This window comes from Arachis ipaensis, chromosome B3 (assembly GCF_059453495.1).
Source record: "Arachis ipaensis isolate K30076 ecotype BB chromosome B3, ASM5945349v1, whole genome shotgun sequence".
NCBI lineage: Eukaryota > Viridiplantae > Streptophyta > Magnoliopsida > Fabales > Fabaceae > Arachis > Arachis ipaensis.
Window position 1 is genome coordinate 141568149 of NC_142438.1, and position 26562 is coordinate 141594710.

General features: G+C 37.4%; 5 protein-coding genes across 11 annotated transcripts; 2 read left to right on the plus strand and 3 right to left on the minus strand.

Annotated features, from left to right (window-relative positions):
* Positions 1-211: 211 nt before the first annotated feature.
* LOC107631747 (uncharacterized) lies at positions 212-1853 on the plus strand. 2 transcript variants are annotated; one of them, XM_021119799.2, is made up of 6 exons: positions 212-481; positions 577-716; positions 827-916; positions 1042-1200; positions 1548-1637; positions 1791-1853. In XM_021119799.2, exons 1-5 carry the CDS (start codon positions 331-333, stop codon positions 1620-1622), a joined length of 615 nt encoding a protein of 204 aa, XP_020975458.1. In that variant the 5' UTR covers positions 212-330; the 3' UTR covers positions 1623-1637; positions 1791-1853. The 2 variants fall into 2 exon arrangements, with proteins under 2 accessions (XP_020975458.1, XP_016190776.1); XM_016335290.3 differs by having other exon boundaries at positions 214-481; positions 1548-1853.
* A 3323-nt stretch (positions 1854-5176) lies between these two features.
* LOC107631745 (uncharacterized) lies at positions 5177-12683 on the plus strand. Of its 3 annotated transcripts, none has more exons than XR_015907295.1 (10): positions 5177-6270; positions 6448-6690; positions 6931-7077; positions 7313-8646; positions 9662-9735; positions 10037-10115; positions 10238-10357; positions 11001-11097; positions 11833-11990; positions 12198-12683. XR_015907295.1 is itself a non-coding variant. In XM_016335284.3 (10 exons), exons 1-10 carry the CDS (start codon positions 5572-5574, stop codon positions 12432-12434), a joined length of 3198 nt encoding a protein of 1065 aa, XP_016190770.1. In that variant the 5' UTR covers positions 5177-5571; the 3' UTR covers positions 12435-12683. The 3 variants fall into 3 exon arrangements, 2 of the variants coding, with proteins under 2 accessions (XP_016190770.1, XP_016190771.1); XM_016335284.3 differs by having other exon boundaries at positions 10991-11097; XM_016335285.3 differs by lacking the exon at positions 12198-12683 and having other exon boundaries at positions 5192-6270; positions 10991-11097; positions 11434-11837.
* A 2147-nt stretch (positions 12684-14830) lies between these two features.
* On the minus strand, positions 14831-18002 carry TDX (tetraticopeptide domain-containing thioredoxin). Of its 4 annotated transcripts, XM_088508172.1 has the most exons (11): positions 17724-18002; positions 17608-17641; positions 17431-17520; positions 17256-17343; positions 17081-17161; positions 16884-16948; positions 16596-16736; positions 16385-16498; positions 15953-15983; positions 15065-15399; positions 14831-14900 (listed from the first exon to the last, which is right to left on the minus strand). In XM_088508172.1, the coding sequence occupies exons 1-10, from the start codon at positions 17831-17833 to the stop codon at positions 15065-15067; spliced, it is 1089 nt and encodes a 362-aa protein (XP_088364298.1). In that variant the 5' UTR covers positions 17834-18002; the 3' UTR covers positions 14831-14900. The 4 variants fall into 4 exon arrangements, with proteins under 4 accessions (XP_088364298.1, XP_016190774.1, XP_088364297.1 ...); XM_016335288.3 differs by having other exon boundaries at positions 14831-15399; XM_088508171.1 differs by having other exon boundaries at positions 16884-17161.
* A 4256-nt stretch (positions 18003-22258) lies between these two features.
* On the minus strand, positions 22259-23770 carry LOC148572643 (uncharacterized). The gene has a single exon (XM_088507672.1). The coding sequence runs from the start codon at positions 23768-23770 to the stop codon at positions 22259-22261; it is 1512 nt and encodes a 503-aa protein (XP_088363798.1).
* A 95-nt stretch (positions 23771-23865) lies between these two features.
* On the minus strand, positions 23866-24886 carry LOC148572644 (uncharacterized). Its single transcript, XM_088507673.1, has 2 exons — positions 23955-24886; positions 23866-23887 (listed from the first exon to the last, which is right to left on the minus strand). The coding sequence occupies exons 1-2, from the start codon at positions 24884-24886 to the stop codon at positions 23866-23868; spliced, it is 954 nt and encodes a 317-aa protein (XP_088363799.1).
* Between the last annotated feature and the right edge of the window lie 1676 nt (positions 24887-26562).

Consider the following 26562-nt stretch of genomic DNA (forward strand, 5'->3'; position numbering starts at 1 on the left):
AACATTTATATTTCTTATTTTTTAACAAAAATTTAAAAATAAAAAGTACTAAAAATAAAAAAAAAGAGACCAAATAAACCCTCGCTGAATTCTCCCATGAAAGGCAAGGTGTAGCTACTAGCCACACGTGTACAAGGGAAGGAGGTAGAGGAATTTGCAACGCGGTTGGACAAGCAACACATTACACCACACAAAACAGGGCTATCTAGCCTCATATCTCAAGTGCCATCTCATCTAAATATCAATTCTAATCTCATTTTGCACTATGACTCCACTCACTAACTTATCCTCCTTCGCCCGCTCGCTGTTTCAAATTCTTGCTTTTGTTCTATGATGGCCCCTTCTTCTCCTCCAATTGGAATTGGATACGGAATAGGATATGCAAATTTCACCCTTCCACTCCAAGGTTGCGCAATCCCCTCCTTTCTGAGTCTGCGTGCTTCTTCTTTGCCAACCCCTTCAAGCTTCAACACAGGGACAGGTCAGCCACCTCAATTAACTCCTATTCAGTACTCAACTATTTATTATTCCTTCTATTTCAGATCTGACCCTTGGGTTCTTTTTCTTCCGGAACAGTGGTTCCCCGTTCCACAACCCTAAATGCAAAGACGCTTGCATCATTCGAAGCAAAACGTAACAGATTCTCTATCCGTACAATTAAAAATAGTTCATCTTCAGACCCTGCTAGCACTCCCTCTCCCTCTCCTCAAGCACAGGCATGTATCACTATCACTCCATCATTTTTGTCAAATATGTACTATTTGAAGGAATCAAGGAAGTAAGTAATGATGTGTGCTCGCTTTAACTATATTTTTGGATGTTACAGAAGACACCATTTGGATATACAAGGAAAGATGTTCTCTTAATTGGACTCGGAGTTACTTTCCTTGGCATTGCCTTAAAAGCTGGATTAGAGGTACCTTGGTTTCAGTTATTGGATTATCCTTCCACTCTTGTTTTAACATACCATGAGATATGGATTTTCTATAGGCATTCATTTACGCATTGGGATTAACCTTGCAGTTGCAATTTTTTTGGCAGTTTGTTGGAGTTGATCCACTACAAGCAGGAAACGTAGTTCAACTGGTGCTGGTTCTGGGCCTCACAGTTGGATGGATCTCAACATATATCTTCAGAGTTTCAAACAAGGAAATGACATATGCTCAACAACTGCGTGACTATGAAAGCAAAGTGATGGAGGTAACATAATAATATTAACAAGGTTGCTTCTATTGTATAGAATTTAGCCTTAGCCAAGTGTGATCAATTTTGTTGGTCATGTGGCATTGCACACTAAATATTACTTTTATTTTAGTCAGAAATATTTTTCCATACAAACGTCTTAATTTGTAAACTTAGGATAAAATAGTCGGTGATCACATTGGTCCTCAACATAACATGCCTGGGAATACTGTTTCCCGAATTTTATTGAGTTATTGTATATTGGTTATTGTGTTGTGAACAGATTTATTAGTATCACTTAATTACTACCTTACTTTAGGAGATTAGTATATGGAATTTTTTACAAATTAATTTTGAATGTGCAGAAACGGTTAGAGTCCCTAACAGAAGCAGAGCTAGAGGCTCTGCTTGAGGAAATTGAGGAAGAGAAGAGACGCTAAGTTTGTGGGAAGCAGGTAACTTGTTTGTATATATAATAATCTAAGATCTTACCACTGTAACTGTAAATGAAACAGAATATTCCAGTCTATATGGTCCTAGTTGACTAAGTTCAGTTCAGAAAAAAAGATTAGACAACTTGTTAAAATCAATGTTCCTTGCCATTGAAGGAAAAACAGATGAAGCAGAGCAGAGCTCGAGATAGAGTCTATAAAAAAAATGGATTGTTACAACGAGGACTTCTCTTACTTTCTAACTCCTTTCATGCACAAACTCACCCCTCTCTCTCTATATCTATATATATATATATATATATATATCTATATATATATATATATTAACCATCCGCGAATATCTCAATTCTCAACTGATATCTAACTTGACTGACGTGCTAATCTTATCCCAAGCATTGGTTGTAGTAAGGTCATTGACATTTAGGATGCTTTTGGTGGAAAGGCTGAGATTGAGAAACATGGAATGGAAGATAAAAGCTGAAATTAAATTAAGTCTTTGTATTATGTTTGGTATAAAAGGTATATGACTAAGAATGTTATTGGGTTCAAAATAAATATGAATATGAAAATAAGAATATTTACTAAAATATTTAAGTATAAAAAAATGTTGATAAAATTTCAGTCCGTGTCTAAAAATTTTAGTTTTTTGTGTTTTTATTTTTTAAAAAGGAAAAGTCTAGGGACTAGCAACTTTATTAAATTATGGCTAGTATGTAACCAGCAAAAGAAAAGTGAGTAATCGTACACTACTGGATAAAATTTTTCACCATTAAAAATATTATTGATAGTTACTTGATAGCTACAAATCACAAAAGTTGCTAGCCTCTTAGTACTTCTCATTTAAAAATACTAAAAAAATCTAGTACTCCTCATTTAAAAATACTAAAAAAATTAAAATTGTGTGTTTTTTGAGACTGAAATTTTAGTTTTAACTTTTAGCTATCAAATATAACACTAAGTTTTAGTTGGTCTTTGAAAACAACTACTACCTTAAATATTTCTTAGGGTAAAGTACTAAATTGGTCCCTATGTTTGGGCGTAATTCTGTTTTAGTCTTTAAGGTTTAAAGTGTCCTATTTGAATCCAAAAGAGTTTCATTTAACATCAATTTAGTCTCACATTGAGGCCAAACTTAAATAATTAATGAAATGTCCTACATGACAACAGTACAAGAACAAAATCGATAATCTAGAAAATATGTACAAGTTCCAGAGGCACAAAATCAACCGTTGATGCATCAATACATTTATTTTATTTATATTATAAGAAAAATAATAAATAAATGTATTAATGCATTAACGGTTGATTTTGTGCCTCTGAAGCTTGTACATGTTCTCTAGATTATCAATTTTGTTCTTGTACTGTTGTTATGTAGGACATTTCGTTAATTATTTAACTTTGACCTTATTGTGGGACTAAATTGATGCTAAATGAAACATTTTTGGATTCAAATATGACACTTTAAACCTTAAGGATCAAAACAGAATTACGTCCAAACATAGGAGACCAATTTAGTACTTTATCCTATTTCTTAACTACCTCGTTCAAAGTGAAGCTGTGCCTCCCATCGTCTCAGTATTTGTATATTTCTCTCTATCGTTGAGTGCACTTTTATTCCTCATCACAAGCGCTACTAAATTGAAATACCCAATTGTTATTTGACTGGAAACCAAAATGATTGGTTAGGCATGCAGCATGCATGTATGTACAAGAGCCATTCTGCCCATTCACGTGCTGGTGCAGCTTGCACTAGATTCATGAATCTCTTGTCCATTTTTTTCATTGCATTTGCATGTATACAGCAGAACCATTCACGCGCAGGTCTGAGCGTAGGGTGAACTTTAAACAAAGGAAGAAACAAAATTAGCAGAGAACGTTGCATAACAGATTTAGCCGTTCTATAACAAGATTAACAAAATTTATCAATGGTACATAATCAACAGATTTATCATTTTTGTCTAATATTTGACCAATAAAAATATTTTTATTCTAAATTTTAAATTTTAATTTTTAATAATATAAAAATAGAATATTGTCCTAAAATATTTATTAATATTGATAAAAAAATATCAGCCTCTTAATATTTCTCATATATATATATATATATATATATACATATATATATATATATGTTTAAAGCATTGTTATTTTAAAAAAAAATAGAATTAAATATTTTACACTATCATTATATTAAAATTAAATTCTTATAAAAAATGTTAAAAATGTTAGCAGTGGTATTACTATGAACCTCGTGAGAGATAGAGTTGGGGAAGGATTCGTTGTGGGAAAAGAGACTCCATTCTTTTTAAGTATCATCTGATTTACTATTAAAATAGAAATTGATACATATTTAATAAATAAAAAGTTATGTTAATTATAAAAACTAAATACATTTATGAATTTAGTCTATCTTTCTTTAGCCTTCTTTCTCTTTTCTCAGTTAACACATTTATGAATGCCAATATCGTATTATCCGATTCGTATCAGTATACACAACGAAGATTCCAAGGGGGAAAAAAAAAGAATAGTGATTCAATAAAATTGATCAAGAATATAAGTAATTATAAAAGAATTACCAATTTTTTGTTTTGTCATTATATTCCAATTTGTTGTTAGAATATAGAAGAGAGTCACAATACCTGAGTAAGATGGCAAATTTTATTAGTGGAAAATAAATGTTCTAATAGAATTGATAAATAATAAATCTTAATTATATTTGAACATCGAAATTCTACACTTTAACACAGCCCTATATGAGATTCATTCATTTCCTCTATTAAGTATAAAAAAAATGAAAAGTCTAGGACCAGTAACTTTGTTAAATTTTGGTCAGCATGTAACTAGCAAAAAAAAGTATCATTGGATGAAATCTCACACCATTAAAATTATTATTGATAGTTATTTGATAGCTATAAATCACAAAAGTTGCTGGCCCTAACATTTCTCTAAAATAAATATACAAATAAAAAAGGAATTGGTTTAACACGTTGAAGCAACATTCTTAAAAGAGAGGCAGTACATAGATATTAGAGAGCTGGATTATGGAATGATCATAGTTACGGATAAGAGAAGATAGTAGAAAAGAGATATATTAAAATGACAATCATTTCAAGAAATTTGTTTTAACTTAAAATGATAAAAAGGATGGTATTACAGATCCTTTCCTGATAGATTTCCGTATACGATATAACTTCGCTTTGATTAAATTAAACAGCTTAAGACAGACTAGCGAAACAAAGGCATCAAGATGTGCGCCACGTGTCCTAGTAATCCCGCAGGAGACCTCTTTCCCTCTTTTGAAAATTAGACTTACGCCTGTTCTGTTGTTTAGCAATTTGCTAAACCCTCAATCATTAGTTCATTAGAATTATAATTTTTTTAATTTAATTTTTTAAAAATATTATTTATACATTAAAATTAATTATTAAAATTAATATTTAATATATTTATGTATAAATATATATAATTTAATTTATTTTTAATATAATATGTTGTGTTGTTTAGCAATTTGTTAAACCCTCAATCATTAGTTAATTAGAATTATAATTTTTTGAACCGATTTTATTACAACAAAAATAGAAAAAAAAAAAAGAGTCACCATCTCAATTCTCAAACGCTTCTCTTCATCCGTACCCATGGCCGTTTCTGTTTCGCCCATCCCTCCCAAACCACCTTTCTCTGGCTTTCTACTCTGAATTCGTTCGCTTCCTCGATATTCTCTCCTTCATTTTCTTTCTTCATCCTCTGGTTATTCTCAAGTAGAAGCTGTTCTTCTTCTGCTGCTGCTGCTGCTGCAGCAGTTGTAGGTACATAAATCATACATGATACGCCTTTCTCTCGTGTCTGTGTTGAGTTGACGCGGCGGTTCTTTTCATGAAGACGGCAGCTTGCTTTTGTCGGTAGAAACCCTAATTAGAGCGCGAAAGGGGGGAATCAGATGGCGATTGTGACGGGAGATCGGTACCTGGAGAAGTTGGTGAAGTTCGTGGAGGAGCACGCGGGGCCGCTGATCGAGGGGACGGTGGTACTGAAGCTGAACCCGGCGGGGTTGCACTACGTGCAGTCGAGGCTGGAGGCACTGCATGAGCTGGAGAGCATGCTGGCGGGGGCACCGGTGGACTACCTTAGGGCATACGTCTCGGACCTGGGGGATCACCGCGCCCTCGAGCAGCTGCGACGGATCCTCCGCCTGCTGACCTCCCTCAAGGTGGTCTCTGTGCTCCCTCCCCCCATCAGGGACCCCACTCCCTTGTCCTTCCTCCCCTTTGGCCGCTTGAAGGTTCTTGAGCTCAGGGGCTGCGACCTCTCCACCTCCGCCGCCAGAGCCTTGCTCGACCTCCGCCACACTCTCGAGAAGATCATTTGTCACAATTCCACCGATGCTCTCCGCCATGTCTTTGCTAGCAGGATCACTGAAATCAAGGACTCTCCCCAGTGGAACCGCCTCTCCTTTGTCTCCTGCGCTTGCAATGCCTTGGTTCTCATGGACGAGTCTCTGCAGCTTCTTCCTGCTGTTGAAACGCTTGACCTTAGCAGGAACAAGTTTGCCAAGGTAGACAATCTTCATAAGTGTGCCAAATTGAAACATTTGGACCTTGGCTTCAATCATCTCAGATCATTTGCTCCCTTCACCCAGGTACCTATATGGTTGATTATGCCAGCTGGTTGTGGTAACCAGTCACTTAGAAACACTTAAATGCTATAAAAGGAAACTATTTGCCGGAACAATTTTAATGTCCTTTGTTTTAATTGTGTGTTCGTCTTTTACGAGCTAGCTCTTGGACCCATATGCCAATTGTGTTGGATCATGCAGGTATCCTGTCATATTGTTAAACTAGTTTTGAGGAACAATGCTCTCACTACTTTGTCTGGGATTGAGAAGTTGAGGTCACTTGAAGCACTTGATGTTTCCTACAATATTATTTCGAAGTTTTCAGAGCTTGAGTTCCTTGCTGGCCTTCCAAATCTCCAAAGCTTGTGGTTGGAAGGAAATCCTTTATGCTGTGCTCGATGGTATAGAGCACAAGTTTTTAGCATCTTCGTCTGCGCAGAAAAGGTTTAAGTTAAATGTTATTTGCTTTTACACACTCACACATGCGGTGTATCTACTTGTGGCTTTGTAGAGTATACTCTTACTTGAGATGTTGATTGTCCTGTTGGCTTATTCTTGTTGTTTAATTGTATTTTTGTTTTTCTTTTCCCTGAGGTCATTTTCAGACATCATTTAATTCGTTCTTGCTTTCAGTTGTTTCCCCCCACCTTTCTAAACTTATATTTTTCTTCCTGTGCCAATCAGTTAAAATTAGATGACAAGGAAATGAGCACTGAAGATTTTTGGAAGAGACAAATAATTATTGCCAGTATGCATAAGCAACCTGCCAGCTTTGGGATTTATGTGCCTGCAAAGGATGAGTCTACAGTGGAAGCGGGCAATAATAGAAGGGTATGTAATAGGTGAAATTGGATGTGTATTTGTATAAATGATACCTGTTGCACGTTGGGTTTTTTGCTAACTTCTGAAATTGAACCTATTATTCTGAAAATTGAACTTCAGAATAGATGCTAATTTTATCTGGATTATTTTCTATTGCATTGTTGAAAAATCTGCCAATTTCATTTTTTATCTATTTGGAGATAAACATTGTGTTATTATGTTTTATTGTTTTCCCCCCAAGCAGAGGAAGGTCATTCGTCTAGCCAGTATTAAGAATGAAGAAGTGATGACTAGCTCATGTTCGGATGAGGAATCTGCATCATGTGTGAATGAAATTCTAAATAGAGAGGAGCCTGATTTATCTAATGATGAAGCTGAAGTGGTGGATTTGATAAACAAAGTTGAGCATATGAAGAAAGAGCGTTCTATTCTTTGGTTGCGAGAATTCAAAGAATGGATGGATATTGCTTGTGATAAATCGGTGGGAACTAGCAAAGAAGCCAGAACTGCTTTGCATCATCAGAAAAAACATTACTTCAGAGACAAGACGAATCAGGAGAAATCTGGGGAAGTCTCGAGATATGCATCAGACTCTGCCCTAGCATCAGGAGATGAAAGTAGCATGAATATTTTGGAATCAGATAATTCTTTTGTAGATATGTGTAGGCAGCAATACTTTGATTATAGAGGTTCACACTTTACTGCTAGTCTTTCTGATTTGGGAGGAGTGGATGTGGATCAACTTAAATCTTATTCACTTGCTGACACTGTTGCTGATCAAAGAGCCTATAGAATGGCCGAAAATGTCAACATATCACCATTGACCACTATTAATGGCGTATATGGGTCTCAGTCATCATCTGTATGCCCCTCATCTCCTCCCCATTTTCAAGAAGACCTTTTTCATCGTCGGCAACACATGGAGGAGGAAATTTTGCAGCTTTCCGCAGATTCCTTTTCAGTGGCATCTTCTGACAGTAACACGAGCGGTAGTGAAGTTGATCACAGTGAATTTGAGCCACCAGTTCCTGGGGATGATAATTTGTTAAGCAAAAATTATGTGAATGGGAATGTCAATGGTCATGTTCCCCAAAATCAACCCAAGGACATGTTTTACAACCCAAGCCAGGGAATTCCTCATGCAATAGAAAATGGCATTTCTTTATTTGGTTCTCTAAGTGATGAAAATTCTAAGCAATGTTCAATTAATTTTGCTGCTAGTAGTCACAATGATGCAAATACTTCTTTTGTGAGCGAAGATGCCGATTCATTGACAAGAAAAGTCAAGAAAAAGGTCAAGAAGCGATTTGTGTCAATTTTAGAAGAGAATACAGATGGCAGTGCGTCCCAAGAACAAGAGCAGATTAGTCAAGGACCTATATCGGGAAATTTGAAGAATGAACTGCACACTGATGATTCTTCTGAATTTTCCGTGCATAATTCCCGTGCCCAAGAGAATGATGATTTTATAGTTACATATTTCAATTCGAGTGTTGCTGATTCTGAAGCTAGTGAGATCTGTAGTCATTGCATGCGTTGTAGCTGTGTCATTCAGAGGGAGGCGATTTATATAGAAAGGTAATTATCAGTTCACAAGAATTTAAGTAAATTTGATAAGAAGAGTCAAATGGTTAATAACTTTATCTGACAATTTTGTTTACTTAGCATAATACTGGGTATATACAGTAAATTGTTTCTGAGGCTGAGTCAATTATTGTTTATAATCACTTCTTTTGTGTTTAAAATTTCTTATGCTTTTTACCCATGGTGAGCATTAGCTCTGCAAATGTTTATCGTTGCGCATATTTGTAATGACAACTGTTTTCTCTCATAGTCTTTCTTATATATATCAATCAATTTTTTCCATTGTTCTAACTGTCAAAGTAACACTGTTTCCTATTGATTTGCATTCAATAGTTCTCCATGGAGATTTATATAAATGACACAGTTTCTTTTTCCTTCTTTTTTTATAATAATAATAATAAGAAGAAGCAAGGATAGTACCAAACTAGCCATCTTTTTGAGAGTCTGAATACTTACCCTTTGGTGTAACAAAGAAATGATATTTGCCTTGAGCTTCTATTTTAATTTGAAAGGAGTACTAGAGAATTCTTGTAAATGAGTATCACATTTTAATAATCATAATCATGTGAAGCAAATCATAATATTTGCATTGGAATAATCAAATAAAAATTTCATATATACCTTTTTAAATAAAGTGGAAAATTGTGTGTTGTATTGTTGTCAAATATTTGCAAAAAGCTTTTATTAATCTCTAAATATATATAAAGGATCAAGTAGATAAAAAGTTCAAAACTGTTGTGAAGAATTCTGAAACATATTTTATAGATGATGAATTTCATTTCACAAAATAGTAATGTAAAATGTTTGAGCTGCATTACTTGATTTTATTTCTTTTTCTTTTTTCTCTGTCAAGTTCAGTTCTAGATCCATTGGTAATCGCCATAGGAAGCATGAATCTTTCCAAAATAATTATCTGTTTATGTTGTTCTGAACTGATTATTATTATTTGTACTCTAAAAGTTGCACATTCCAGACATGACTTTTGTTATTTATTGTTTTCCCCATGTAGAGAGGTTGCAGTACTGCTGAGCAGTCTTAAGAAGCTCTATGTGCTACTAATCAATGTAGCTTCTGAAGGGTCAGGTAGGCTATGACCTTCTGTTGGCACTTGAACTTCCCCGTATCTATAGTGGATTCTCTTTGCCCAATTTCCCATGATTATCATATTAATTTATGTAAAATGTGGAATTTCTCTTAATGCTTGCCACTTATCATATTTTCACAACCACCTACTGCAAACAATGGCATTTTCACAACCATATTCACACCTTATAAAAGTTGAACATTTTATCCATATCTTGATAACTTTCTCTCCTGATTGCTGCTTATATATACACATATATACATATATGTACTAAAAAAGCCTTCTTAAAATGCCATCCAGGAACTTTGAGTGTGTTGAGTTGCCACAAGGTAGAAGAAGTTTTCGAAGTGCTTGTTGGGATGGGGCTTCAGCTGTTAAGGTCAGTGCACTTGCATGTTTTTTGAGCTAAAAAAAAGTAGCAACTTCTGAATCACCTGGATATGTTTCGACTTTTGAGCCTAAAAACAGCAGCTTTGTATATGTAATCTTTTGGCTTCTCAGGGTGAACTTTGAGGGTGGTGAAACATACCTTTTCGTAACAAGAAACATTGAGAAATCACGAGAGCTATTATGTAACATGCTTGATTCATGTGTTGGAAATGGTAGATGCTCAATAAAAAGGTATACCTATAAAATATTAATTTGAGTGATAGTTTATATAGATAATTTCATTTTCTTTAAATGCATGTCTCTATGAAAGTTTATTTTTTATAGAAAAAAAAAGAACTTTACCCCGTGAACTATAGGTCATGTGTACTTTACCCCTAGAACGTTAACAGCGTGCAAATCAACCCAACTTTTTGTTCATTAATAATGGAAAATAAGTGCACTATACCCCAAAAATAAGTGCATCATTTCATGTGCACTTCAGTGCCTCTTAGCTAAAGAACGATGTGCAACTTAATATGCAATACATTTTTTAACTTGGGTCTGTTAACGATAGATGACAGAAGAGTCAATTTGAATGGTTTTTCAACTTGTTCTATTTCTGTTAACAAATAGAGGAAAGATGAGTCAATTTTTGTGGTTAGGAAATGGTCAGATGGTCGATTTGCACAAGTTCAAAACTCTTGGGGTAAAGTGCATGTAGCTAAAAGTTTTATAGGGTATGGTGCTTTTTCTCCTATTGGTTTTCAAAGTTCAAATAATTTATTACTCTATTTTGTTAGGACCATGTTTATTTTCTTCTTCCATTTTTTGTTCTTTCTAATTCGTCCTGTTATAATAGACTGGTTTTGGAAATTTAAATGGCAGTTTGGAGCAGGTTCAGGTTCAGTTGTTTGACAACCTAGTGTGTGGTGGTTCAAATGTGAGCATATATCAGTATTCCATGGTGCTTGTCAGTTGTAACAATAGCAACGGTACACTTCTTTCCAATCATTTTATGTTGCACTTAATTCTTTATACTCAATTTGGAATGAGAATGGCAGACAGTGGTCATATCTGTTTTTGGTGACCCGTAGAAGCCCAGTACCTATGGGGAGGGGGAAGACTGAACTACCGAGTTAACCTCAGTTGGCTGCAATGGTCATTTCCTGTATATTTTTTTTGTCACCAGATTTCTAGATACTTTGTAGCTCTGACTCCTGAAAGATAACATTTATAGAAGCATATCAGAACTAGTTATAAAATGATATTCTTGGAGAAGATTTTTTCCATTAGATGAACCGATGGCCAATCATCCCATGTTAATGCAGGGTCCGGAAAGGACTGCACACAAAGGGTGTAATGTAGGCAGCCAAACCTGATAATTGTATCAGTGGGGAACACAGCTTGAGCCCTTGAACTTGAGGTCACATGGAGACAACTCATCCGTTGCTCCAAAGCTTTCCATCATGTTTTCAGTGATACTAAATGTATAAAAGGATTTTAAAAACTTCCAGTGCTGTATCTTTAGCAAATGTCCTTTCTACACTATGCAGCAAAACCCTTATTATTAGCTCTATATCCACTTAGTCATAATTGTTTCAGAGACTATCTTGTACTATTTAACTGTAGTAGGGTTGAAAACATGGAATTAATAATTGCAATGATTTATATATTTTTTAAATTAAATATTAATTTACAGAAATAAAGTTTTCGTTTTCAACTTACAGAAAAATCATGGGTCTCGAGATCGCTCTTTGTGATTAAAGGTTATGTGCTTTTATGCATTGAAGATGTTAAGCAGCTGTTCTCATTGTCATCAGATTCTTCCGTGTCTCCCTATTTCAGAGTTGAATCTTGTTGCTCCATTCCTGACATTACAAAAGTGGTAAGCTTCCTGAGAGTTTTGAACATCTTACATCATTGCAAATTTGCAATACCTCACCAGTCATCACAATACATAATACTTAGCCATCTTCCTAGAGAGAGAAACTACTGTGGACAACACAAAGTTTCCCATTAAATAAGTCTAAGCCTTCCCTTTTCTTGTGTACCTAAACATTCATTGCTTAGCTTATTCTGTAACACTTAACAGGTCATTGAGGTTGGCGAGAGCTGTGTGACTTTGGTTCTGACGTATCCAGCGGCAGAATTCCGACCGTCTACCCAAATGAACCTTGAAGCTGTCAACCAGGGAAACTCTGCTCTAGGACCGCTTAAATTGAAGCTTAAGTGGTTCTGCAAAGATAACCTTCTGAAGTTTGTGTCATTGTTGAAGGCAATCCATGCAGAAAAAATGGTCTGTCCGTTGGTAGTAAGATGTTCATCATAAATCTATTTTGCTCTTTGTTAGTTTACATTCATTTCATTCATTCGATTTGGGTTTTCATATTCCTTTTTGGCTTGATCGGTGTGATGAGTTTATGCTTTCTTTTATTCTTTGATTGATATCCACGTAGTGGTGGTTCTTTTCCAATGTATAGAATTGTACAGTAGTCTTCCCAGAAATGATGTAGTAGTTTCTTTCTATGTAGATTGTCTTAAAGAGAATTTTGTTGATTCAGTAGAATATTACTAGACATAATGGGCAAATGGCCAATCCCCATGGTTACATTTTCCCCTCTGCTTTTGAGCCTGCCAGCATGGGGTATTCTGCCAGGAAATGGAGACCCTGCTGGCTGCTAGGCTTACCAAGAAATGGATCATCAATGAAATAATCGATTGAATGCGGCAGATCCTTAATGATAGCTTTTAAACATTTGTTAGACAAGCGGCATTTTATGTGAAACTTTACACTTGCAGCCTTACTAAACATTAAATCTTTATAAAGTTTAGTTAATGTCTAAAATGGTTCCTGAATTTTTGAATGAAGTCAAAATAGTTTTTCACTTTTATAAATAAATGACCAAGTAAGTCTTTAAATTTACTTTGGTGAATTTCTGTTGGTTTCTAATCACACTTTGTTAGTACAATGCTATCTTAGACTTTTAAATGCCAATACCAAATACGACATTTTAACATGATCAAATTTAAAATGGTATTTCAAATTAGTTAATTGGATTTAATTTAGTCCTTTCTCTAAATTATAGCATCATCTTCAACTTTTCTTCTTTTCTCACTGCGAGTTTGTTTGTTTGTTTTGGTGAATTTTGGTCCGCGTAGTATCTTACATGATCATTGAAGTGAAAGTGTGAATACCTTGTTGCCAGAAGAGAGTCTAATAATGGATAGATTATTTATCTTGTTACGAGTTTAGTGAGCGACACATTCATTGGTGTTCTCTTAAGTTGCTTTTGATTTTAAGAATAGAATAAGACAAGACAATGAGAACATGACATATGACAGAAATAAAAATTAATATTTTTTTATTTTGTTTGGTAGTGAAGTAAAAATAAGATAGAACAAATAACAAAAAGTCTAATTGATCTTTATTTTTTTTTTCTTCACACAATTTAGAATAAAAAAATATAATTATAAAAATTTGATAGTAATAATAAAAAAATTAAAAAACAAAATATACTAATTCAGTATTTCAGAACATAATATATTTATCTATATTCTACTTGCTAAACACAATTTTAATCTCTATGTTTATGTCTTAGTGTCCGGTTGCTATAAACAAATGTAGCCTTATGGGCCTTATATGAATTCATATATCACAAGATAAAAACACAAACCTAGTCAAAGATGATGATGTTACTGTAATTTTTTAGGATTAGGATTTTATATTAGAAAAAGAATTAAATTGAGTCTAGTCAACTAATTTAAGACATCGTTTTGATCATACTAATATAGTGTTCATATCAATTTACCGTTGGGATATTATGTTGGCACTTATCAATTCTACTGTACTAATGAAAATTTGGGTTAGAAACTATCAGAGATTCACGAAAGTAAATTTAAGGGACTTATTTAGTCATCTATGAAAGTAAAGGACTATTTTAATTCATGTTCAAAATTTTAAAAACTGTTTTGCATATTACCTCAATTTTATTTTTGAAACATCATTTAAGTTTGGTTTGGTAAAGCTTTTTAAAAAAATACTTATACTTTTCAAAAACACAAACTCCTGGTATGTTTAGTAAATCAAAATAACTATATGTTTGTACTTGCAGTTTTAAAAAAATGGAGATACTTTTGAATTTTGAAAGCACCTAAAATACAACTTTTTAAAATTGACTTATATTATCAAAATTAAAAAATTTAATATATCTTTATATATTAATTAATTTTTAAATTTAATTCTTACATTTATATCTATTATAACATTTTTAAATTTTAAAAATTCTTATACCAAACACAATTATTATTACTTATATTTATTAAAAATTATTTTTAATTTAATTTATCAAACATAAATACTACTACGACTTCTAAAAAACTCTTAAAAATGAGGTTTTATAAGTTTACTTTATCAAACCAAGCTGTAGTGGACTTTGTCATTCTCTTTCTCGGTTTCTTTCTTCTCTCTTTTAAGCCGTCTTCAGCCCAAAAACTTAAAAGATCAAAATAACAAGAAACCTGTTTCAGTATAATCTTTTACTTTTACTTTCTACTTATTAGATGTAATAATAGCCCCGTCCCCAAAAAAAAAAAGACGTAATAATAGCTGGATGGAATCCCAGCCTACTTATCAGCAGGGAAGAGAGACAAAACACAAGTTGCCTCCGAAGTCCTAATGAAGTACTGAAGCTTCAGCTAGCTAGAGTTCCAAACGAAGGAATAAAATCAGGTGAAACTGATCCTCAATGTTCCAGATCAGTCATCATCTTTTGTTTCTCCACCAGTCATCACGAATCTAAAATCAACAGTAATATTTTTACACTCAATAGTCAATAAGACCGGAAACTCAAGCCATGACAAACTCCATTAATCTTTGGCTTTGTTAGCACTATGAACATATACGCAAAAGCAACAGCAATGAAATTGCAAGTTCTAACAAGGTCCTTATTAGCTACTCACTTAAAGAGGGCTGGCATGTTGTGCAATCTTCCTTTCAAGTGCATTGTTGTCAGCCCCCACCACACTATCAACCTCTCTGCCGTTTTTTATAAAGAAAAATGTAGGAACACTGGCGACATTCCAACGTCCAGCAACATCTGCTGCCTCATCTATGTCAACTTTTAGAAAAACAACTTTTGGGTACTTTCCTGCCAAGTTTGTATAAACAGGGGAAATAAATCGACAGGGGCCACACCATGCTGCAGTAAAATACAGTATTGCCAGGCGAGATGTCTTTGATGCAGCATTCAACTTCTTTTCCAATTCAAATGCTGAGTGAATACCAATGACTTGCCCTGTCAAAAGCCGCAAAACATAATGTGTCATTTAATTAATAAAGTTCACCCTCTTCTCCGTTTAAATTCCAATGGCCGGAGGCATACCTTGACCTCAAAGATCAAAATTTAACTTAAATATATCAGAGGTAAAAGAAGAAAATAAATAGCCTGTTGGTCGGTCCAATGTACTTTTGACCAAGAACCTCCTCAGCTTTTGGTGAAAATATACTGGAAACACCTTGAACAGCATGCTCGCGGTTAACCAAACAGACTTATAGACAATTTACATTTTAGTTCTAAGTAAATCGTCAAAATAAAAAATTAGTTATACAAAATCTGTCATGGAGCCATTCCCATCATCATGAAAGTACCATTTTGGCAAATACTATCTGAGAAGGATTCCAAGGCTGTAATGTAGGTGTGTGGACATACTGATGCAATATGCAGATTAAAACTGTCAAGTTTTCTTATCACAACCGCAGGTAAAGTATGCGGGAAAGCGATCAGACAAGTAAATAAAAAATTTTGGGAATTTTAATAACATCAAGTAGATGGAAGTATAGAGACATACCATCTTTCAGAGCAGACAATGCTTCCTGAACCTGTAGAAAACGTCCAACGGGGAATTTCAGCAGAAAGACCAAACGACATAACAATTACAATAAAATTATAAATCTGGAAATTACGAGTTGATTGAATATTATGTTACATCTCAACTTTAGAGTAACCTAGCCAAAGTAAATCTACTTTTTTAACCTTGTAGATAATGCTGCAAGACAAAGGCAAATTGTTGAGAGATTAAAACAGAGCTGGACTACCCAACAAAAAAATTATCAGCTGAAATGTCATTTCTAGAAAAGGAAAAATTCCCAAGACATAATTAAGAAGATTGATGATAGTGTGCTGCTTAAAAGTTTTGGTACAAAAGATGTGTCGCCCAGCAATGCCTAACTATCAAGAGACTATCCAATAATGGAAGCGTTATGCTACACAATACACTCACTTGAGCTTCAGCTGCTTCTTGTTTTTTGAGTTCTGCTCTTTTCTCCTCCTTATGCTTTCGTAACCGTTCATATTTTCTCCTATGGTCCTCAATTTTGCGAACATTAGGTTCAACCTGTCTAACCAAGAGATATAATTTTAAAAATTCAAAAAAAAAAAAAGAAAGAAAATCATTTTGAAGGTTGGTCTACCGAACATGGTGCTCAAATTACCTTTTTAAGTGCCATACCAATGTCTTCATCATAATCTAACTTTGAAGCAACATGAAGATCACTTGCTGCTTCTTCCCAGAGTCCCAGCATGGCCCTTGCCATGCCTCGAACTTTATATCCTTTGGCTGAGTCTTGATTAATCTGGAACAGACGAGATACCTCTGAGAACACACATACATATTTGTGCAGAAATTCTTTTAAGACCGTGCTCTATGAGCAACAAGCTATGACTAAATCAAATGAACTTATATACTAGGCCAATTACTAAACGACAAAATTAATAATAACCTTCAGTGCAGTGTCAGCATCACAGACAGCAGCATTTGGTTTCTTCAATTTCAATAAGACACTAGCTGAAAACAAGAAATCCAATAATAAGTGATGCAAAGAGTGAACAAATAAAGCTGTGGAAAGATAATGGAATGAATTTGTGAAAAGGTATCTCGTTCTGGAAGCTGTGTGTATGGGAGAGTAAGAGTATGTACCTCTAGTAGCATAGAGTATGGCTGAATGTGGGTTTAGCAATATAGCTTCTGTTAGTTGCTCAACTGCTTGATCCAACTTATCTGGAAAAGCGCCATTGAAAATGAACAGGATTTAAAGTAAGTAGAAGAAATAAAACAAAAGAAGACCAGAGAGAGAGAGAGAGAGAGAGCATGCTTTGTGATATATAATCAATGGCCCTTGATTTTGCTAGTTGTGCAGCATCGATCATGTCTGGTGTTACTTGAGCGGAAGGGTCGCCCATCTGCCTCATTTAATGATAGGAAGTATAAATATTAGTTGAGTTGCAGAGGAGATAAAGGGAGACATAGATGAGATGAGCACAGAGCACCTTTAGAGGAGGATCATTATCGGGTTCAACAAGATCAGAATCATCGAGGTCTATGTCAGATTCGACTATGTCATCAACATCAACTGGTTCCTGCATACATGGTTGGTAGAGGTAGAACACAACAGAAGCATAGCAGAGCAGAGAGATTCAGAAGAAGAAGAAGAGGGAGAGGCTCACCGTTTTGGGATTCGGGGGGATGCGAGCACCCAGGCTGCGTAGTGCAGAGTTCATACATTCATTCTTAGAGATAGAGAGAGTGAAGCATACATACATACATACATACATACGCATACCTGAGAAGATAAGACTTGAAGAAGGAAAGAGAAGGGTCGTGGATGAATGAAGGATTGGACTTGCATGCCTCTATCAATTGCCTCAGCTCTAGTATCTTCCCGCTTTCCATAATCTCTCTCGATACACAAACTCCAAAATCAATGATCAGTCAATCACTCAATCAACGAAATTAGGGTTCAATTTTTCAACTACACTGCCTCCTGTGCCCTGTCCAAAAAATATACACATGACTTCCCTCATTGGCTAATCCAACAGCACTAGACACCACTCCACATTCTAAAAGGAAAGTCAGCAATGTGTATTAATATTTTTTTTTTCTTTTACTAAAGATAGAAAAATTCAAACTCGGAATCTCTTAGACGAGTATGAGGTATTATTTGTATTATAATTCATTGGTGTGTATTAATAAATATTACTGTTTTGCAATCTGTAAAAAGTTATTATTTATTAATATGGTATTTAACTATTTAGAGCATTCGTTGCAAAATTAATTATCACATTTTTCTCGTCAGTATACTTAGGGCACTTATTAAACTTATTTATAAGTAAAAATAAAAAATAAATGCATTATAAAAAACTTCGTTTTTATTTATTAAATGTGTGTAAAATAATAAAAATAAAATTAATTGTCATGACAAATTGTTTAATAAGTAATAACTTGATTAAGATACTGAAATCAGTTTTGAGAACATAAATACTTTTTAGGGCAAAAAACTCAAATATACCAAGGAGAGGTCCAAATTACCAAAATCAGCCAAACCAGAAATCCATACCTGAATCAACCAGGACGAATTATTATATAATTCGAATCAGTAAGATTCGAATTATACTCTCAAGTAATTCGAATTTATATAATTCGAATTATCTCCATGCAACAAATGAACGTAATTCGAATCAATATGATTCGAATTATAGATATCCAAAAAAGCATGTAATTCGAAGCAATACGTTTCGAATTAAAATAACCTATTTCGAATTTAGTTAATTCGAATTACTAGGAGAAGTTCACTTTAGAGAGGTTCGAATCTAGTTGATTCGAATTAGGGTTAAAACGGATTTCCATAGTAATTCGAATCAAGTTGATTCGAATTACAACTGTTTCGGCTATAAAAGGAGTTCGAACCAAGTTCATTCGAATCAGTTTCTCTTTCTCTAACCCCACCAAATCCCAGAGAAAACGACCAACCTTTCGTACGAGTAAGAGCAGAGCGCCTTTTTTTGTCGATGGGGGACGATCCGGGAAGGCTTTATCGTTTGGATGGAGTTGCTCATATCGCCGGTGTGATCAACGACGAGGTTAGTGGTTTATGAAAGCGTTTTATGATAACGGTATTTGTTAATGGTTTTTGATAATGGTTTATGTTACTGTTAGTGGTTTAGGATAGTGGTTTAGGATAGTGGTGCAGGCTAGTGGTTTATTGTTAATGGTTTTTTATAGCGGTTTATTTTAGTGTTAGCGGTTTAAGCAAGCGGTTTAGGCCAGTGGTTTTTGTTAGTGGTATTTGAAATTGGTTTTTGTAAGCGGTTTGTGCTAATTGTTTTGGATAGTGGTTTTAGTGATGGTTAGCGGTTTAGGGGGGTGGTTTGAGTTGGTGGTGTATGGTAGTGGGTTTTGTTAATGGTTTTTTATAGCGGTTTATTTTAGTGTTAGCGGTTTAACTAAGCGGTTTAGCGGTTAACGGTAGTGGTTTATGATAAATGTGATCATGCATCTGTTTTTGTTAATGGTATTTGCACTAGGTTTGAGTGAGCGGTTTGTGTATAAAATGTTGGTCGTTTGTTTCATATATCTTTTACACATCACGATTTATTTTCTGGTTCCTTATGAAACATATTGTATATGTTAGTGGGTTGTGCATCTGTTCTAATTATGCGGTTTATGTACTGGCCAGCCTCGTCATTGCATATCCAACGTTAGGCGGCAGCAGGGGATGCGTCTTGATGAGAGGTACGTTCCGTACCTGCAGATGGCCGGATTGTACCATCTTGCGAGACTGAATGACAGATGGTTCCGACTAGACGAGCCCCTAGTCAGCGCATTCGTCGAGAGGTGGCGGCCTGAGACGCACACCTTCCACATGCCGTTCGGAGAGTGTACCATCACGCTTCAGGACGTCGCATACCAGCTGGGGTTGCCAGTGGACGGAGATTACGTTAGTGGTTGCCTGACAGACTTCCACCTTTACATTGAGGGTGGGAGACCTGCTTGGCAGTGGTTCCATGAGTTGCTCGGTGTTTTACCTCCCGAGAACCAGGTGCAGAAATTCGCAGTCAACTGCACCTGGTTTCAGGAGACATTTGCAGAGTGTCCAGACGGGGCTGATGAGGAGACAGTTAGGCGCTTTGTCCGGGCCTATATCACGATGTTATTGGGCACGCAGCTCTTTGCCGACAAGTCCGGCAATCGTATACACATCAGATGGCTACCTTATGTTGCTCGGCTTGAGGAGATGGGTCGCTAAAATTGGGGGTCGGCGGCACTTGCATGGTTGTACAGGTGCATGTGCCGAGTCGCCAACAGACATGTGGTGAAGTTAGCTGGCCCTTTACAGTTACTACAGTCTTGGATATTCTGGAGGTTTCCCACTCTTAGACCATCTGGGTATGATGAGATTAGCTGGCCCCTTGCCTCGAGGTACCGTTATTGTTTTGTATTATATATTCTTCTCGTATTTATTTTCGATTATGAAACCAATTTTAATGTTTCTCGTACGCAGATGGTCTGGTTACAATCCTGGGATTAGCAACAAGGGACCTCGGGTACAGATGGCTCGCCTGAAGATCGACTTGTTACAGCCTCGGCAGGTAAGTACGCAGAACATATGTGTATTTCAAGTCATTGTTTCAGTTTATATTGTCCAACCCTTTTAATTTTTATTTTTCCAGTTCATATGGATGCCCTATAGCGCACTAGACGTCATCCAGGTTGTACATCCAGAGGTCTTGGAGCCTCGGCATATGATGTTATGGCGGTGCAGGACGTCCCTGATTTACTTTGCGGTTGTGGAGTGGCATCAGGTTGATAGAGTTTTACCTCAGTTTGGCGGCGTTCAGCCCATACCGTCTCCCGCCTTGAACATCGACTTCTTGATGTCGAAGGATGGGAGAGGAGGTGACCGTTGGTTCCCGGCACAGTACGCTGACTGGCATGTTCACTGGCAGGAGCGTGCGGAGCACATTCTACAGTTTGACATCGTCCCCGACCCCGGTCCGTCACACGATTTCTTGACATGGTGGTATCAGCACGGAAAGAGGTTTTTGTCGCCGGAGATGTTATTGGGGGATCCGAGAGGTATTCCTATTCCAGATGAGGCTACGCAGAGGGGTGCAGGTCGACTTCCAGATATGGACCGGGTCGAGGACGTTCCCGACAGACGTCGTATTGAGCGGAGAGCACGAGTTGGGACACGTCGTAGCCAGCGGGAGTGGATCGGGGTGGATCTTGCTATGGATGACGTCGACCCCCCAGTTAGGGGTGGGGGGAGAGTTCGTGGTCGTGGAGGCAGGAGGAGAGTGGGTGCTGCTAGAGAGGGTGCCCAGATGCCTATGGGAGGTGATGTTGCGGGGGTTGATAGGGCCCATCAGGGCGGGCATGAGGGTGGGTCGCGTGGATCTGGTATGGGAGATCGGACGACTCACACTGATGCTGGGCTTGGTGGTGGAGGTCTTGGAGATTACTTCGTAGGTGTTCCCGGTGATGATCATACCCTTCAGGAGAGTACTCCATGGGTTAGTCCGGGCTCGATGTTTGGAGACTTGCTTGCTAGTGATGGCATTGTGGCCGAGTTTGGTGGACCGCATTTCCTTGATGATATTCGGACCATCATGCAGGAGGATGAGGCTGCAGCCGGACGGGTTCAGACGACAGGGACACAGGCACCCCTGGATGTAGATCTGAACGAGCCTGCCACGGTAGCTCCCCCGCATCCTTTTGCCATGGGTGGGACCCCAGCATCGGCCCAGACTATTGGGTCACATTCAGTTGCCGGCCCGTCATCATCCAGACCCGTGCATGCTGCGCCTGTGACCCCGAGACAGCCAGTTCCGGATGACAGCGACGAGTCTATTGAGGATGAGGAGCCACTTATACGGAGGAGTTTTCGGACACGAGTGCCACGCCGTTGCGGCACTGGATCGCACCTATTTAGATGATTTATGGATAGTGGTGTATGTCATGTTGTTATATTTATATTGTGTACCTTATTGGTTTGTTATCATTGTTATGGTATGTACGTTGTAGTTATGTTATTTGATGTTATGGTATGTACTTTGTTGTTTTGTTATGTCATTTACTATGATGTCTTCTACTTTTCTGTTATGATATATAGTTTGATGTTATGTTATTCATTATGAGTCATCCCTCGCGGTAATGTTGTTTGTTTTAGATACTAATTTCAATCATTTAAAACATATTCAGCAGAAATATTTGGTACGAATAACAAGTTTCATTACTAATAGGACACAACTTAGTACAAAGGACCACAATGGTTGCTAACTGAAGTAGAAGACAAGTGCTAATAGATTAAGAAATCTCCTATTGATTTCCAGCAGTCCCGCTGGGGCCTGCGCCTTGTGGACAACTACGCCTGGTGTGACCTGGCTGCCTGCAGAGGCCACATCTCTTTGGCTGGTTCGGATCTGCTTCATCCATGTTGGTGCGGATTCTTGTGGATCTAGGACGACCCTCCCGCGCACGCCTCATATTCGGATCCGATATAACGGTTGGCCCTGCATAAGGTGGCCAGAAACCCTCTGTAATGGGTGGTGTAAATCCCATCTGATAGACACCGAAAACGGAACTCAGGCGATAGACCTCGTGGACGTAGGGCTGCCATGTAAGTCGTGAATAAGCACAGCATGCCAGTGCGTGCGGACAGGGAAAGTGAAGTGCTTGGAAGTATCCACAATCACAAGTCTTAGACCCTAATGAGACCCTGTACGTACCAAGGGAGAATGAACCTGTCGGAGTTGTCTCAGCAACGGTGTATTCCGAGTTATCCCTGTCGTAAACAGTCACCGTGAAGCACCTGGCTGTCTTCAGGTTGGCCTCGATACACTTTACTAGGTATTGACTGAATTGTTGTCCAGTACCCATCTGAGCCTCGGCCTCCCTTCCCTTACGGACAAATAGCTCAGCTAGCCTTCCGTATGTGGCCTTCACCAGCGAGCAAACAGGGAGGTTTCTTACCCCCTTCAGGATTGAGTTGACACATTCAGAAATATTGGTCGTCATGTGCCCGAATCTCCGACCCTCATCACAGTACTGTGTCCACAACGAATACTCGATTCGGTTCGCCCAGTCACACATTGCCGGATTCTCAGAGCGCAGAATGTCAAACCAGTAGTCGAACTCCACTTCAGTCTTCGCATATGCGGCGTTAACAAGAAGCCTCCGGGCATCTTTTCCCTTGAACGTCAATGCAAAATTCGATGCAACGTGTCGAATGCAGAATGCCCGGTACGCAGCTGGGGGTAGCCATCCCCCATCCGGAGCCTCGAGTGCTGCCTTGATGCCATTATGCCTATCTGAAATAACTAATAGACCCGGCTGAGGTGTCACGTGCTCACGGAGGTGGGAAAGAAAGAAAGACCATGACTCAGCATTCTCACCCTCGACTAGTGCAAATGCCACGGGGAGGATGTTCGAGTTTCCGTCCTGTGCAATGGCGACTAGCAGTGTTCCCCCATACTTCCCATATAGATGGGTCCCATCAATACTCACCAAAGGCTTGCAATGACGGAATGCCTGGATACAAGGGGGGAAAGTCCAGAACAGCCTATGAAAATAAACCTGAGACTCGTCAACCTGTCCCCCAACTCGAACAGGGCAAGTCCTGAGGACGGCTACAGTGCCAGGCATCGTCAGCTGAACTCCTAAAACCCACCTAGGGAGCTCGTTGTACGACTCGTCCCAGTCCCCATATATGACGGCAACGGCCTTCTGCTTCGCCATCCATACCCTCCTGTACGTTGGCCTGAACCCAAATTGTGCGGCCGTGGCATTTTGAAGCACCTTGATGTTCACAGCTGCATCAGCCCTAACCATCGGCATAATGAAGGTGGATATCACATGGTAGTCCAGACTCCTATGGTCGCTGGAGATGGAGCTGGCGAGACATGTATGCGGACCGTTGTATCGCTTCACTTCCCAGATACCCTTCCGCTGTCGGAGACTCATCCGAATGAGCCATGTGCACCCATTCCCAAACTCAGAACACTTTCCCACATACCTGCGATAGTCAGACTCAACGACCTTGTACTGGACCCCTCGGCGGATACTGTACGTCTTCACATTGAACAGCGCCTCATCTTTATCCTGAAATTGTTGGCCAACCTGAAACTCGTTCACACCGGCAGACCCCTCGGTATCTCTAGCGCCAAATCCTGAGGGCAGCAGAGCATTTTCGTCCTGCCGCATGGCATCCAGGTCCAACGGGGAAAAATGGGGTGGATACTGCTGTGTGCCAGAACTAGATCCACCTGTAGCTCTTCTCGGAACAGTAGTTCCAACATCATCGCCGCTTTCATCAGCGATCAAATCCGGCTCCACGTCATCGTCATCTGGATCATCAAACAAACCATCACCAACACCAATCGGTGTGGGACAATGTACCTCGGTGGGAATATGTTCCCCATGCCGAACCTCATCTCCAACATTCCCGCCCAGATCGACGGCAAACGAAGGGGACGCAACAGGCTGCATCGGTGGCTCATACACAGGAGCAGAGGACGAAGCAACAGCAGGTCTCGAGCTCGACCCGGCAACCGCGGCTATAGTATTCGCATTCCGGTTTGAACCACCCGAGCTAGATACCACATCAACCAACTTAGCCAACAACTCTGGTGTCCTTACCTCGGGAAACTGCCTACGACAAAGAAACATAACCTGCAAGTCCTCGTTACTGCCGATTGTGGAACAATCAAACTTCACGGTGTCATGGAGCACCGCTGTTGGAATGCGGTAGAAAAACTTCTTGACCCTTTTAACTCCTTCGAGACCAAGCTTATCCAGCACACAGCTAACAAGAGCATCGTAGGTGGTTGTTGGCGTCACGATAATACATAGTGGATCCTTATCAGTGAACTTCACGCCGGATCGAGTTTTTCTCTTAATCGACCCTCTATAATGTACCAACACTAGGAAACTCTCCTCACTAGCCATCTCCCCACTTTGTTCACAGCATCATGAGTTCACAGCATATATATATAGCCCTGGTTCGTGCTATATATATATAATTCGAAACAATTTGTTTCGAATTATCACAACCTAACCTAGTAATTCGAACTAACTAAACTCGAATTCCTTACTTATAATTCGAAACAATTTGTTTCGAATTATGTTGAAACACAAGCTAACCTAGTAATTCGAATTAATTAGACTCGAATTCTTTATGTATATTTCGAGACAAATTGTTTCGAATTACCTTATGTTGTTACCTTCATAGTAATTCGAATCATATTGATTCGAATTACTTTAACTCGTTGCATGCACATAATTCGAATGAAATCAATTCGAATTACTTGAGAGCATAATTCGAATCTTATTGATTCGAATTACATAATAATTGGTCCTGGTGGATACAGGTGAAGATTTTTGATTTGGCGGATTTAGGTAATTTCGAAGTCTCCTTGGTTTATTTGGGTTTTTTGCCCTACTTTTTAGGAGGAAAAATATAAGTAGACAATGAGTTTAGTGAAGAATACAGTTACTTATACACTCCATTTATGATTTTTGTCGTAGGGGGTATAGTGTGTCTTTTACTTTATTTGACAAATTTTATAGTCCACTATTCACATTATTTACGAAAGTCATTTTCTACCTAGTAAAACTGTTTTTATAAATATATATAATAAAAAATATTTTAAAGAAAAAAATTGTACAACAATCTTTTTCATATCTCCATTCTAAATTTGAATCTTCTAAATTTTGAATTTTTATTTTAGAAGGTAAAGTATGATCTCTCACCTTTAAATGGTTTCTCTCTATCTCTCATTTTTTTTTAATCCTACCACTAAAGTGAAATTCAAAATTTAAAAAATTCAAATCCTTCTATTATATATCATATAAAAATATGAATATTACAGTTTTGAATTTTTAAACCTTAATAAAATCTTTTTATACTAAACATTTACACTTCGACAAATGCAATATGTTAAGAAAATAATAATTGAAAATTAATTTATTTAATTTAAAATCTATAATTTCAACAGTTATCCAACAATATGACATTTAAGTATTATTCAATTACTTCAGCAGTAATTAAAAAAATAAAATAAAACAAGTGATAATTAAAAAAATTATAAATGTGTGTTGTTGGTAAAACTACTGAATTAATAGCAAATTTATCTGATGAATTAAATTGATCCAACATTGATTGGAGACTAAATGACAACCGACCGTGTTACTACTCGGAAAGTGGAAAACCAGCTTAATTAACCCAACCCAGTGAGGGTGAGTGGTGAACTGGTGATCGTTCATCAATTTGGAAAATGTTAGATGGGACAGCAATAGCCATGAAACAAACACATCACATTCCCATAACGTGAAAAAAGAAGAAAAAAAAATAGAAAAACTGAAAAAGGGCTGCAAATGGAATGTCACTGTTTCTCACATCGCTTTCATGATTCATCAGTTTCCAAACCTTTTTATTTTCGGAACTGGGGCCATTGTTATCTGGACCTTTGAAGTTGTGAATGTTAATGAATCTTATTGAATTAGTTTAATATTGGTTAATGCATCAAACTAAATTCATTGTTGACTTATTTAAGCAATGCTACTGATAATCTGATGTAGTAGAGAAGCAAGATAGTAGTAAATACTAAATACTGTACGTACTA